The 14,082-nt window shown below is 44.4% G+C and overlaps 1 protein-coding gene across 1 annotated transcript in view; it reads right to left on the reverse strand.

Annotated features, from left to right (window-relative positions):
• The window catches only part of LOC131346414 (transmembrane protein 255B), a 28,732-nt gene that overhangs the window by 2,905 nt on the left and 11,745 nt on the right, over positions 1 to 14,082 (reverse strand). Inside the window, exons 4-8 of the mRNA XM_058379825.1 lie at positions 8,135 to 8,224; positions 6,678 to 6,758; positions 5,141 to 5,226; positions 4,851 to 5,010; positions 3,112 to 3,261 (exon numbers count right to left, since the gene is read on the reverse strand). Coding sequence (XP_058235808.1) covers positions 3,112 to 3,261; positions 4,851 to 5,010; positions 5,141 to 5,226; positions 6,678 to 6,758; positions 8,135 to 8,224 — 567 coding nt within the window. The remainder of the gene's footprint in view (positions 1 to 3,111; positions 3,262 to 4,850; positions 5,011 to 5,140; positions 5,227 to 6,677; positions 6,759 to 8,134; positions 8,225 to 14,082) is intronic.

Below are 14,082 nucleotides of genomic sequence, written 5' to 3' on the forward strand. Positions count from 1 at the left end.
AGTGTGTATGGTGGTGAGACAGAGAGAGAAGTGAGAGTGTGTATGGGGGTAAGAGAGAGATGAGAGTGTGTAAGAGGGTGAGAGAGAGAGAGAGAGAGAGAGAGAGAGAGAGAGAGATGAGAGTGTGTATGGTGGTGAGACAGAGAGAGAAGTGAGAGTGTGTATGGGGGTAAGAGAGAGATGAGAGTGTGTGAGAGAGATGAGAGTATGAGAAATAAAAGAGAGAGAGAGTGTGGGGGGGGTGACAGTGTGTGAGAGAGAGTAGTGTGTGTGAAACATGAGTGTTGCAGAGTGATGGAGAGATGAGCATGAGAGATAAGAGTGTTAGAGATAAGTGAGATACATGATAAGTGAGAGAGAAGAGTGTGTGAGATGACAGTGTGTGAAAGAGAAGAGTGTGTGGGGAGTGAAAGAGAGAGATGCTGAAGCGTGAGGGTCAGTGAGCAGTTCTGGAGCGTGAGGGTCAGTGAGCAGTTCTGGAGCGTGAGGGGCAGTGAGCAGTTCTGGAGCGTGAGGGGCAGTGAGCAGTTCTGGAGCGTGTGGGGCAGTGAGTGGTGCTGAAGCGTGTGGGGCAGTGAGTGGTCCTGATGCGTGTGGGTCAGTGAGTGGTCCTGATGCGTGTGGGGCAGTGAGCGGTACTGAGGGTGAAGGGTAAGTGAGCGTTGCTGAAGCGTGTGGGTCAGTGAGCGGTACTGAGGGTGAAGGGTAAGTGAGCGGTGATGAAGCATGTTGGGCAGTGAGCGGTGCTGAGGGTGAAGGGTAAGTGAGCGGTGCTGAAGCGTGTGGGTCAGTGAGCGGTGCTGAAGCGTGTGGGGCAGTGAGCAGTGATGAAGCGTGTGGGTCAGTGAGCGGTGCTGAGGGTGAAGGGTAAGTGAGCGGTGCTGAAGCGTGTGGGTCAGTGAGCGGTGCTGAAGCGTGTGGGGCAGTGAGCAGTGATGAAGCGTGTGGGTCAGTGAGAGGTGCTGAAGCGTGTGGGGCAGTGAGCAGTGATGAAGCGTGTGGGTCAGTGAGCGGTGCTGAAGCGTGTGGGGCAGTGAGCAGTGATGAAGCGTGTGGGGCAGTGAGCGGTGCTGAAGCGTGTGGGTCAGTGAGCAGTGATGAAGCGTGTGGGTCAGTGAGCGGTGCTGAAGCGTGTGGGGCAGTGAGCAGTGATGAAGCGTGTGGGGCAGTGAGCGGTGCTGAAGCGTGTGGGTCAGTGAGCGGTGCTGAAGCGTGTGGGTCAGTGAGCAGTGATGAAGCGTGTGGGGCAGTGAGCGGTGCTGAAGCGTGAGGGTCAGTGAGCAGTGATGAAGCGTGTGGGTCAGTGAGCAGTGCTGAAGCGTGTGGGGCAGTGAGCGGTGATGAAGCGTGTGGGGCAGTGAGCGGTGCTGAAGCGTGAGGGTCAGTGAGCAGTGATGAAGCGTGTGGGTCAGTGAGCAGTGCTGAAGCGTGTGGGGCAGTGAGTAGTGATGAAGCGTGTGGGTCAGTGAGCAGTGATGAAGCGTGTGGGTCAGTGAGCAGTGCTGAAGCGTGTGGGTCAGTGAGCAGTGCTGAAGCGTGTGGGTCAGTGAGCAGTGATGAAGCGTGTGGGTCAGTGAGCAGTGATGAAGCGTGTGGGGCAGTGAGCAGTGATGAAGCGTGTGGGTCAGTGAGCGGTGCTGAAGCGTGTGGGTCAGTGAGCAGTGATGAAGCGTGTGGGTCAGTGAGCAGTGATGAAGCGTGTGGGGCAGTGAGCGGTGCTGAAGCGTGTGGGTCAGTGAGCAGTGCTGAAGCGTGTGGGTCAGTGAGCGGTGCTGAAGCGTGTGGGGCAGTGAGCAGTGCTGAAGCGTGTGGGTCAGTGAGCGGTGCTGAAGCGTGTGGGTCAGTGAGCGGTGCTGAAGCGTGTGGGGCAGTGAGCGGTGCTGAAGCGTGTGGGGCAGTGAGCGGTGCTGAAGCGTGTGGGTCAGTGAGCGGTGCTGAAGCGTGTGGGGCAGTGAGCGGTGCTGAAGCGTGTGGGGCAGTGAGCGGTGCTGAAGCGTGTGGGGCAGTGAGCGGTGCTGAAGCGTGTGGGGCAGTGAGCGGTGCTGAAGCGTGTGGGGCAGTGAGCGGTGCTGAAGCGTGTGGGTCAGTGAGCAGTGATGAAGCGTGTGGGTCAGTGAGCAGTGATGAAGCGTGTGGGTCAGTGAGCTGTGATGAAGCGTGTGGGGCAGTGAGCGGTGCTGAAGCGTGTGGGGCAGTGAGCGGTGCTGAAGCGTGAGGGTCAGTGAGCAGTGATGAAGCGTGTGGGTCAGTGAGCAGTGATGAAGCGTGTGGGTCAGTGAGCAGTGATGAAGCGTGTGGGTCAGTGAGCAGTGATGAAGCGTGTGGGTCAGTGAGCGGTGCTGAAGCGTGTGGGTCAGTGAGCGGTGATGAAGCGTGTGGGTCAGTGAGCAGTGATGAAGCGTGTGGGTCAGTGAGCAGTGATGAAGCGTGTGGGTCAGTGAGCAGTGATGAAGCGTGTGGGGCAGTGAGCAGTGATGAAGCGTGTGGGGCAGTGAGCAGTGATGAAGCGTGTGGGGCAGTGAGAGGTGCTGAAGCGTGTGGGGCAGTGAGAGGTGCTGAAGCGTGTGGGGCAGTGAGCAGTGATGAAGCGTGTGGGGCAGTGAGAGGTGCTGAAGCGTGTGGGGCAGTGAGCAGTGATGAAGCGTGTGGGGCAGTGAGCGGTGCTGAAGCGTGTGGGGCAGTGAGCAGTGATGAAGCGTGTGGGTCAGTGAGCGGTGCTGAAGCGTGTGGGGCAGTGAGCAGTGATGAAGCGTGTGGGGCAGTGAGCGGTGCTGAAGCGTGTAGGTCAGTGAGCAGTGATGAAGCGTGTGGGGCAGTGAGCGGTGCTGAAGCGTGTGGGTCAGTGAGCAGTGATGAAGCGTGTGGGTCAGTGAGTGGTACTGAAGCGTGTGGGTCAGTGAGCGGTGCGGAAGCATGAGGGGCAGTGAGAGGTGCTGGAGCGTGTGGGTCAGTGAGCAGTGATGAAGCGTGTGGGGCAGTGAGCAGTGATGAAGCGTGTGGGTCAGTGAGCAGTGATGAAGCGTGTGGGTCAGTGAGCAGTGCTGAGGGTGAAGGGTCAGTGGTAATATCTGGGGTGAGAGTGAATGCAGTCACGGCTGTACACCTCATTACCTGCAGGGGCACTGGATAATTGGGGTAAGCAGGAAGGGCTTGTCCAGATGGGCAGAATCCTGCGTAGGTGACCACATGCTGTGTGGGATTATAGAGGATGTGCGGTGGAGCAGCGGGCCGCGGAGACATCTGGGATGGAACAGCTGGAACCTGTAATGCAGGAGGAGAGGAGTTGTGCTCAGTAGTGTCTCGGTGTCAGAGGAAACATCTCCGTTGACGCATCAGTACAGTAATCTTCATTCAGCCGACTCTGACTGCAGCTTTACTGACAAACTCCATGTGTTTAAACCCACTGTAAACTTTATTGTGTTTTATTACACCAGTGTGACTGAGTGCCGTTTTATAGGCAGCCAATTAATCTACTGGTTTACAGGCAGAGCAGAGACGCCTGATATAATAACGCCTCCAAATACGACATGAGCACACTGACATTATCAGCAGGAAAGAGTCTTTAAAGTGGAATAATCTCTCACCAAGGTCTCATCAGCTTACAGATCCTGTGATATGAAATTTGCTGGTTTTTAATGTGACCAAATGAATCCAGAATGAACATAAAAGAAGAGATGCATGTAAACTGTAACGTCCCATGACAAACTCATATCTGATTGGTCCGTTTATAAAAGACGGCATTGACCATACACTGTACACTTCTTCATTGGGATGTTTTTTACAGAACGCTTAAATATATAGCTGCAACATGTTATATACTCAGTAGCCATATTAATTCAATTCCCTTCTATTCTATTTTATTTGTATAGAACTTTTAACAATGGACATCATCTCAAAGCAGCTTAATCACTATATATATATATATATATATATATATATATATATATATATATATATATATATATACATATTAAAATGAGAAATTTATCCCTAATGAGCAATAGCTGATGGTGGTGAGGAAAAATCATAAGGTCATATGGTCATAATGTTATGCCTGGTCAGTGTATATAGTCAGTGGAGTTGTGTAACCAGGAGCTTTTTAGCAGTGAGCATCAGCGTGATTCTGAATTCATTATAGATTTAACATAAATTAATAGCAGGTATTACCACCTTTGTTCCCAGCCTCAATTCTTCTTAGCAAAGACATTCCTTTGAGATTCTGCCACATGACTGTATTACGTAATGCATTTATTTTTAACATCTGCAGGTTTTTTCCAGCTGCAGATGAGGATGGATCTCTTCTGAGTCTGGTTCCTCTCAAGGTTTCTTCCTCATATTGTCTTAGGGAGTTTTTCCTCATATTGTCTCAGGGAGTTTTTCCTCAACACCGTCGCGTCTGGCTTCCTCGTTAGGGATAAATATAAATTTTAACTTTGTCATTTTTATTCGGAATTATTCTATTTCTATAAAGCTTATTTGAGACAATGTCCATTGTTAAAAGTGCTATACAAATAAAAATTACATTTCATTGAAATGAATAGCAAAGTTAGTCAGCTAGTTGGAAAAATATGGTGCTGAAACAGTTTCATTTCACGGAGATTTATCTATTTCACTGTGCAGTGGATCTCTGGGTTACTGAGCAGAACCTTCCAGCAAGCAAGCATGCTTCTGCTGGGCCCTTGAACAAGGCCTTTATGCCTCTTTGCTCCTGGAATGCTATATCATGACTGACCCTGTGCTCTGACCACAGCTTCCTAACAAGCTAGGTTATGTGAAGAAAAGAATTTCACTGTGCTGTAAAGTGACAAATAAAGAAAGGCTATAAGCACATGGTTAGTATAAGCTCTCACCAGGTCCTTGAAGGCTCCCAGTATGGCGGCAGTGATGATTCCCAGGAAAACTCCCAGCACGTTGAGCACCACGTCAGACCACAGCAGCCTGTACAGATGCACCACGTCCCAGCAGCTGCTCACACCCGTGAACTCAAAGTAATGTGCGTGGTATCCTGGGCTGGAGACACAAACACTTAACATGTTACACACTCCATTTGCCTTTATTAAAGGGGTGTAAAGAGAGACATTAATGCCACATGTTAACAGTTAAAGCTGCAATATCACAGTAATGTTTACACCCAGCTCACCTCTCACAGCTGTATAAATCACAGCAGTAACAGGTGTTTGACTTCACCTTCAGCTTGCAGTCTTGGTTATAATTCTGACACATAACCTATGGAACAGGAAATAAGGGTCAGAGATACAGACTAATAAACTGCATTAAATCCTTGTCCAGTCACATAAAATGTAAATGTGCTGCATTTTAATGTCTTCTGCTGCACTGTCCTCTTTAATATAATTTGATGAGCCTCTGTTTTGGCGTTCCACAGGTTAAGAGCTCTCACTTTTTTTTACTACAGGGTGCAATAAATAACAGCCCGAATCTTTAAAACCGCAGGGTCTTACAGGCTTGTGTTTCAAACCTCGAAGCATCAAATCTCACTAATAAACTCCTTCACCAATGACAAGGTCACAGCTTCTCTACCTTGGGGTCACCCGAGAGGTGGATTTTTTTTTCCAAGCCTCATTTATAACCTAGATTCGTGCATATAAACATCCATCCATCCATTTTCTGTACTGTTTATCCTGCGCAGGGTTGAGAGCTAGTTTTGTATTTCAGGAAGAGGTAGGTCTTCATCCGGTGTTTGAAGACACCCAGTGACTCAGCTGTTCGGACGTCATGGGGAAGATCATTCCACCATCTCAGTGCCAGAACAGAAAAGAGTTTAGATATATACCCTACCTCTTACCCTGAGAGATAGTGGGAGTAGTCGAGCACTGCTAGTAGATCTGAGGGAGCGAGGTGCAGTTTGAGGAGGAATAAGAGCTTTCACTCACACACTATGGACAATTTCGAGATGCCAATCAGACTACAACACATGTCTTCGGAGTGACAGAAGAAACCAGAGGACCTGGAGGAAACCCTCAGAGACAAGGAGAATGTTTAAACTCTTCTCACACAAGGTCACATCACTCCCAACCCTAGAGCCGTGAGGAAGAAATGATGACCACTAAGCCAATGTAGGCTCCACCCCACCACACCACACCCCACCCTCTTTAAACTGCTTACAGCTTATTAATACATTTTAATCAAAGCAGCTTTTACACAAGGCATTTTCAGTATACAAAGAAGAAATAAAAAAGAATCTTATTTATTTTGGTCATCGTATCTTGCTAGGGATCATGCTGTGTCTGTTAGATAACATGTCAGAAGAAACAGCTGCCCAGATAGAGTCCAGACAGCCAAGACATGTTCGGTGTCTGCACTTTTCTTCTTTAGTTTTGTACTTTCCACTGACGAGAATTGAATATTAGCTTATGTCAAGCTGACTTGTTACTGCAAACTATAAACATCACCACAGTCAGATGTATATAGTATGCTGTAAAGTTATAAAGACGGTCATCTTTTCTCATTGTGTTGTTTCAATGTGATTTGTCTCTCGAGGCCCTGCCTCCTAAACTGCACAAACAAACTGTAGTGGAAAGCTGAAGGTTGTGATTATATAGAGATTGTAGCATGTCTTGCCTCACTAAGTTTTACAGGTGAGTGAAACATTGTGTAAATTTTTCCCAGGACACGTGTTTTGTCCATTTCCGGATACTGTGAATGGTTTTCATCCTCACCTCGGTGTAGTAGTTGTCATACGCATAACCTGAGCTGCTGGCATAAAACTCGCACCTTCCTTCCATTAGCGGTCTCCTGTCCTGGAGAAGATAGAAAGAAATGTACTGACTCAGTACCCTGTGAACTCGGAGGCTGTATCGATTCATTCCTGCAATTAAACTGAACTGGTATTTTTACATTCAGCACATCAGAGTACTACATGCACTGCTATCAGGCCAGAAAAAAACCCCTCTAATATTTATAACAGCTTGCATGTATACTATATTTGAAGCTTTTCAGCAGACGCTTCCACACCGACTTAATAAACACCAACCAACCAGCCACAAGTTTTTATTAAATCTGTGACTGTGCTTTTATTACAGCAAGATGTTCAGCTCTGCTCCAGACTGCTGCAGATCCGGTGCACGTCACGTCACGTTCAATCTCTCTTCCCCAAATAAACTCGGCAGTTATTCATCCTTCAACTGACTAATGATTTCTCATAACTGGGAAATGTGAATGAAGGAAAGCGAGGCAGCTATTAAAACCTGCTGACTGTAACATTAATAAAAATGAAAGCATTAAAGCAGCAATCAGATTGCACTTGATCTTTAATGCCACATCTACAGAAGCAGGAACTGATTCAACGAATGAATCTAGTATTAATATAAATCACAGTTTCATTTTTTTCCCCATCACTTATAGACGAATATGTCTGAATGTCATTCTTTAACCCTGGAATCTCACAATGTTCACAGTAAGTAAATGATTCATTTAATCAAATCTGCACTTTAGAGAAGTGCACTTTCCTGTCAGCTGTGTCCTTTATTAAAGATTAAAGCTTATACACTCCACTGAGATAAGACAGTGTACATTACGATGCACGTATACGTGAGTAGTGTATTTAGACAATAATAATAACAATATGGAGATCAATGCATTTGTCATACGCACCAGTCATCAAGCTGAAGATGTAAATTTATCCACCATATAAATCGGTGATGTTGTGTGATCTTTTTGATCTTTGCTCGATTTTAGGCAACAATTCATCAAGTTTTTCGAATGAACACACTTGGAGAACATATAAAAACACCCACACTCCACAGCACCGGGTTTAATATTTACAAAAATGAATCTCTTATCAGATTTTTGAAGCTCCTCCCCTCTCCTGAATGTGTATTCGGACGAGTCCAGGGGCGGGTCAGAACGTGGCCTGTGTGGTTCAGTGAGTGTTCTGCAGTAATATGGAGGTGTGTGATGGGATCACTGAGCCCCAGTCACCCGGCCGGATGAGACCAGGCTGCTGTTTGATTATATCCACAAAATTTTATTACCAACACTGACACCCGAAACCAGGAGGGGAGGAAAGATGGGGAGGTGAAATAATTGATGTCCGTACCGTATATAACCCTACGCTTTGTATGAATCTGTATGCACAGTCCGACATACAAACGCTAAATTCTCACGTGCTGCTTACGATATACTCGGCGGCGACGATGCCGTCCACGATGGCGCAGAAGAAACAGGAGATCACACCCAGGCTGATGAAAATGATGGAGGCCACCAACTGCGAGAGAGAAGAAAAGACATGAACATGGACAGATCAGAAGCTGAGGAACAAAATGAGAACATCTAGTTCAGCGTGGAGACAGAAATCAGCCATGTAACATCTTCAGGAAACAAAGCTGAAATTCTGCTCCATCATCTTTTGATCTCAAACCAAAAATACAAAAACTGCATATCTATTTTGTGATTTATCAACTCAAGAAAACAACTTTTGTTTAGTTTGTACCCAAAGCTAAAAGGAAGTTGTTTTGCCTCGACTCTGTCGGTCTCCTCACCTGATCTGACCTGAAGGAGGATGTGTAGGACATCTAGATAGAACAGATTTATCAAGAACAAACAAAACTGCCCAAGCAATATGACAGCTATAAGATACATGACAAAAAGAGTGAAGCCTTAAATATTACAACATGGGCCTTCAACAAGCCTCTGGTTAGAGCGTGGTGCTAATAATGCCAAGGTTGTGGGTTCGAGCCCTGTATGGGCCAGCCAAAACTTGTGGTTAAGTGTCTGGGTTGATGATTGGAAGGTCAGGGTTCAAACTTAGCCACCACTGTTGGGCAATTGTGTCTCCAGGGGTGCTATACCATAGCTGCCCCTGTGAAGAATGAATTCTGCTGTAATGAATATGCACTGATAATAAAGAGATTTGAGAAAACTTATATCACTATGAGACTTTTATTATTATTAATTTCAGCTCAGACTGTTTTGTTATTTGTGATAGTCGTCTGAGTATCAGAGCCTAACATACATACTGCACTCTTGTTATCTAGTCCACACACGCATCCATACATGGCCGTGTGTTGTGTAGATGCCCTTGTCTCTCTTGCCTTCGTTCCTAGTTGATAACTTCAATGTCTGGATGTGGACTGGAGTAATAAAGGAAATGTACAGCCTGTGAAACTGTCTGCCAACCTGCTCCTTTATAGGTAATTTACTGAGCAATGGCAGCCTGAAGGGCAACTCTACCCTCAGCAAAGGGCGATCTCATTCACAGATCTGATTCCACAAACACAGCACAAGCTTACTGCCAATAATGAAAAACTTTTACATCTGGAAATGTGTCTGCTCTTCTGAAGAGTCTCGCCAACGTCGCACGGAATCCAGATCGGTTTTTCGTTAAATATATGAGCGTCGGCCTGTTTTCATTTCCTGGAAAACTCACCAACCTTCCTGTCAAACTGAAACCCCGGAATGAACATAAATTTCGCCACTCCTAAAAACCCTGTCCAACTGGGAGTTTTTTAATCAGGACTGGTTCGTCGAGTGAAATCATTAGCGGATGATGAACTGTGGATGCGGTAAATGTCACTCTTCTGTCCAGCCAAAAAAGAGACATTAAGCACATGTGAGCTTGTGTATACTGGTCCCTCTGATCTCCTCGTCCATCTGCTGGTCTGCCATGAGATTCACTGCCATGGAAGTAGAGTCTTTGCAAAAAAAAAAAAAGGTCATTAGCTTTAGCCCATAGCTTGAATTATTATTATTATTATTATTAGTAGTAGTATAGTTAATATGAGGAAAGTAAAGAGTTCTCCAGCTTGTCCTTCAGGGAAACCACTAATGGTTCTTTTTAGACCTTTTTCTAAAAAAGTGTCCATCTATAATCACTGCATGACAATGAGAGACTGGACTGAAGTTAATCAAACATTACGTCATTTGCCACCTCCACAGTGTAATAATCCCCAACCTACAGAAAGTCCATCAGACGTAATCAACAGTTTCCACAATTGGCTATTCCACACACAGAGACACAGAGACAGAGAACAGGTCCTGATGTTAGTTAGCGCACTTTTTCTGGTCAGTTGTTATCTTCTGAAATTCTCAAACACTTGCTCCTTTACTCTTTAAAGGACGGATCCTAAACCCCAAACCCAGCTAATCAAAACACACTGTTAGCATCTCTACATGCCACAGTGAAACAATTGAGAGGAAGCAAAAAAAAAAAAAAAAAGCATGATCGTCTCTCAGCTCAAGGCCAAACAGAATACTGTGGTCAAGTGATCGATGACACCGATGGTCACTGGTTTAATGAGAACTGTGGGGTCCAGAGGTAGAATTATGACCCTGACAAGAACACTGCCTTTAGCCACAAGGTGACCTAGAGAAGAGCAAACACTGAAATATTTTACAACAGAGGACACACACACACACACACACACACACACACAGCACAGAGTAATAAAACGTACCTTAGTAGATCAACTTATTTATATCAAATGTATTAATTGCATCATTATAAAACTTTAGAGTAAAGATTTAAAGTTACATTACACCGAAACTTTCTAGCTTAGAGAAACTTACTAAAGAGATTATCACAGTGAAGAGGAAAAGTACAGTTTAGTACTAATTCTGCAGGCAGGAGGAAATTCTACACAATTCTATATGTTCCTCTTATTGTTCACATCCTCTTATATGCACACTGGTCAGTGCAATTTAAATGTCCTGTAGTGTATTGTATTGTCCATCTGCACTGATTTGCGCTAGGTTGCACACTGTGGCTAGGACGACTTTCTCTGTGTTGTTTATGTAGCTCTATCTATCTATCTGTCTGTCTGTCTGTCTGTCTATCTATCGATCTATCTATTTGTCTGTCTGTCTGTCTATCTATCTGTCTGTCTGTCTGTCTGTCTGTCTGTCTGTCTGTCTGTCTATCTATCGATCTATCTATTTGTCTGTCTATCTATCTATCTATCTATCTATCTATCTATCTATCTATCTATCTATCTGTCTGTCTGTCTGTCTGTCTGTCTGTCTGTCTGTCTCTCTATCTACCTGTCTGTCTATTTGTCTATCTATCTATCTATCTATCTATCTATCTGTCTGTCTGTCTGTCTGTCTGTCTGTCTCTCTATCTACCTGTCTGTCTATTTGTCTATCTATCTATCTATCTATCTATCTATCTATCTATCTATCTATCTGTCTGTCTGTCTGTCTGTCTATTTGTCTGTCTATCTATCTATCTATCTATCTATCTATCTATCTATCTATCTATCTATCTATCTATCTATCTGGGTATAAGCTGCAGCATCAGCAATATGCCATTGTAAGGGCTGAAGTGTAGGTGGTCAGTTGATTTGAGTGAACAGTGATGTTTAAAATGAAGCAGAGAGAGAGAGAGAGAGAGAGAGAGAGGAGGTGTAGATGGGTGAAGACATCCGTCTGAATGTCACCTAAAGGTCAGTGGCTCAGGGTAAAGTAAGACTCTTTAACCGGTATAGAATTACACCACATCGAGGGATCCTCAGATCTGGCCCACAGGATCCACTTTCCTGCAGGGTTTAGCTCTAACCTTAATCAAACACACCTGAGCATGCTAATCAATGTCTTCAGGATCATTAGAAAATCCCAGGTAGAGGAGTTTGATCAGGGTTCAGGAGTTAAACTCTGCAGTGCCCTCTGGGGCAAGTTTTGAGGAACCCTGCTGTAGAAGCAGATCTGACAATAATTCAAACAAGATTTGGACATAAACGCCTTCAAATCAAATCCTGAAAATCTTCATTACTTATCCACATGAGTGTACATCATAACTTTTTTTTTTCTTTTGCTTGATCTATTACATGCAATAAGCTCTAGCTCTAGTATGGACACTTGTCCCTGGTTTGGATTTGGACTCTACATCAGATATGTCCAATCTTACCCGGAAAGTGCCGGTGTGATGCAGGATTTCATTCCAACTACACACCTGAAATCAAGATCAAGGTGGAATCAGGTATGGATTTTGCTTGTGCCCTATCTGGATAATACTGGACTCCTCTGGGCTAGAATATTCAGATCATGTTCTATGTGACGTGATGATGTTAAGAATAACAAGTAAGTATTAAGCGGGTTAAACTCGGGTTTCAACACTATAAACATCTTAGGCATCTATTACAGGCATTTGGTATCATCTATTAAAGGCATTGGATTCTTAAGGCATCTATTGAACATACATCACTGAATCTGCACAGAAATAGTGAATTATAATGCATTAGCAATGCTAATTGAATTGCAATCGACTATAATCAATAATAATTGTTGCCTTGATTCATTTCAAATCATTGGTCATTGATATCGATGCCTCGACCTAAACAAATTTTTCCCCCATTTTAAAACTCCTGCAGTACAGCAGAGGAGCGGAAGACGATACGTGTCCTCTCCAACACGCCACCTGACACTTGGGATCTAGCAGCAGCACGACAGGGCTTGTTGCACATTAATGTGTAAGACGGGTCACTGCTCCTCTGTGAGACTGAGGAGAATTAAGAGCATTACTGTGTGTAAAAGTGTGATGATATCGGCCACATGTTACAGGAGTGAGTCCCTACAGAGCGCATATCAGTGTGTGTGAGGATGAGTGAATGTGTGTGTGTGTGTGTGTGTGTGCATATGGCAGAGTCTCCACCATTAAATTTTAAAGGCTGTTCTGGGATCAGTGCCAGGATGGTGGGCACAGAGAACAGGTCCTTAAATCATACGTAGCGATCTCGAAACACATTCACACTTCCATGATGAACCCCGAGCTTCACGAAACTCGGATGAAAATAAACACAATTTTTAAAAATAGAAATGAAGAATTATACCTGAAGCCCTGTGTGTGTGTTGCTGTAAGAGTATACTGTATGTTAGGTGTTACGTGTCAGTGGAACGCTGTGTGCTTGTGCTTTTTCCTTAGAAATTAGTTGAACGAGGCCGTCACACTGATACTGCAACTCGAGTTACGTTAAAGCCAGTCACCATTAATTAATAAAATGATGACTCGGTTACTGCACTTGACCAACGAAGGACGCCGTCCTACATTTATTACGAGCCGTAGTCACAGTACGTCCTCTCTAGGTTCGTGTCTCATAGAGGAGTTTAACAGAATGTGTTTGGTTTTGCACTTTTACTGTGAAATGATAACTTCTTATTTGAAGATACTGTGGGGTTATAACTAAGAGCCGCTTCTGTGATCATAAACACTGTCCTGTGCTTATTCCAGGACGTTCAGAACATCCTGAACATCCTCAGTACTATTTTCTTCTATCTTTTATTTATGACTGCACTCATATAATGATATAATGAATGAATGATATAATCACTCTCGGGTGTCACTGTCTCGGTTTTTCTCCAGGGTTCTTCCTCATGTCGTCTCGGGGAGTTTTTACCTTAGCATTTTCACCACACTTTACGACGCTTTATGGTAGCTGGATTTCAGTAAAGTGATGATATTTACTGTAAATAAATCACTGAATTTAATTGAATGTATTTTTTGTGTGTGTACTTGTATGAAGAGCATGAGGACTAGGACATTAGAGAGAACTGTAGAGAGTCTGTAAGGCTGTGGAGCACGAGCTAGATAAATGAAAGCATTGATTTTGCACTTTCAACGGTTCGAGGAACTCGTCTCAGTAACATAAGTACAACATTCATTTCTAGGAAACGCGTTCACCTTTTACTTCCTAACCGAAGGGATGGTTCCATGTTTTCATTCCTAATGTTATCGTAATCATCTTGCTCATAATACGTAATATTTAATCGATGGAACTCAGCAGAAATGAAAGTGTACAAAAAGACTTCACCACAATATGGAGTCTGATCTGGTTTTCACACTGGACACGTCGTTCCTGTGTCCCTGCAGCGCTGGTCAGATCTCAGACTCACTCGATTCTATCGAACACAAGCTTATCGATTTGATTTTATTTATTTATTTTTTAAATACTTTGGTACACAATAAGGCATCTCACCTCTTGTGTCCCACATAGATCCCTGCCACTCATGCTACACGGGTGTTGTGGAAACTAATGAGATCATCATCGGCTCATCGCAGGTTAGGGTTATCATGAGATGATTAGACTATTAAATGACATGAGATGAAGATTAGACTATTAAATGACATGAGAT

Source organism: Hemibagrus wyckioides, linkage group LG26, assembly GCF_019097595.1.
Source record: "Hemibagrus wyckioides isolate EC202008001 linkage group LG26, SWU_Hwy_1.0, whole genome shotgun sequence".
NCBI classification, from domain to species: Eukaryota; Metazoa; Chordata; class Actinopteri; order Siluriformes; family Bagridae; genus Hemibagrus; species Hemibagrus wyckioides.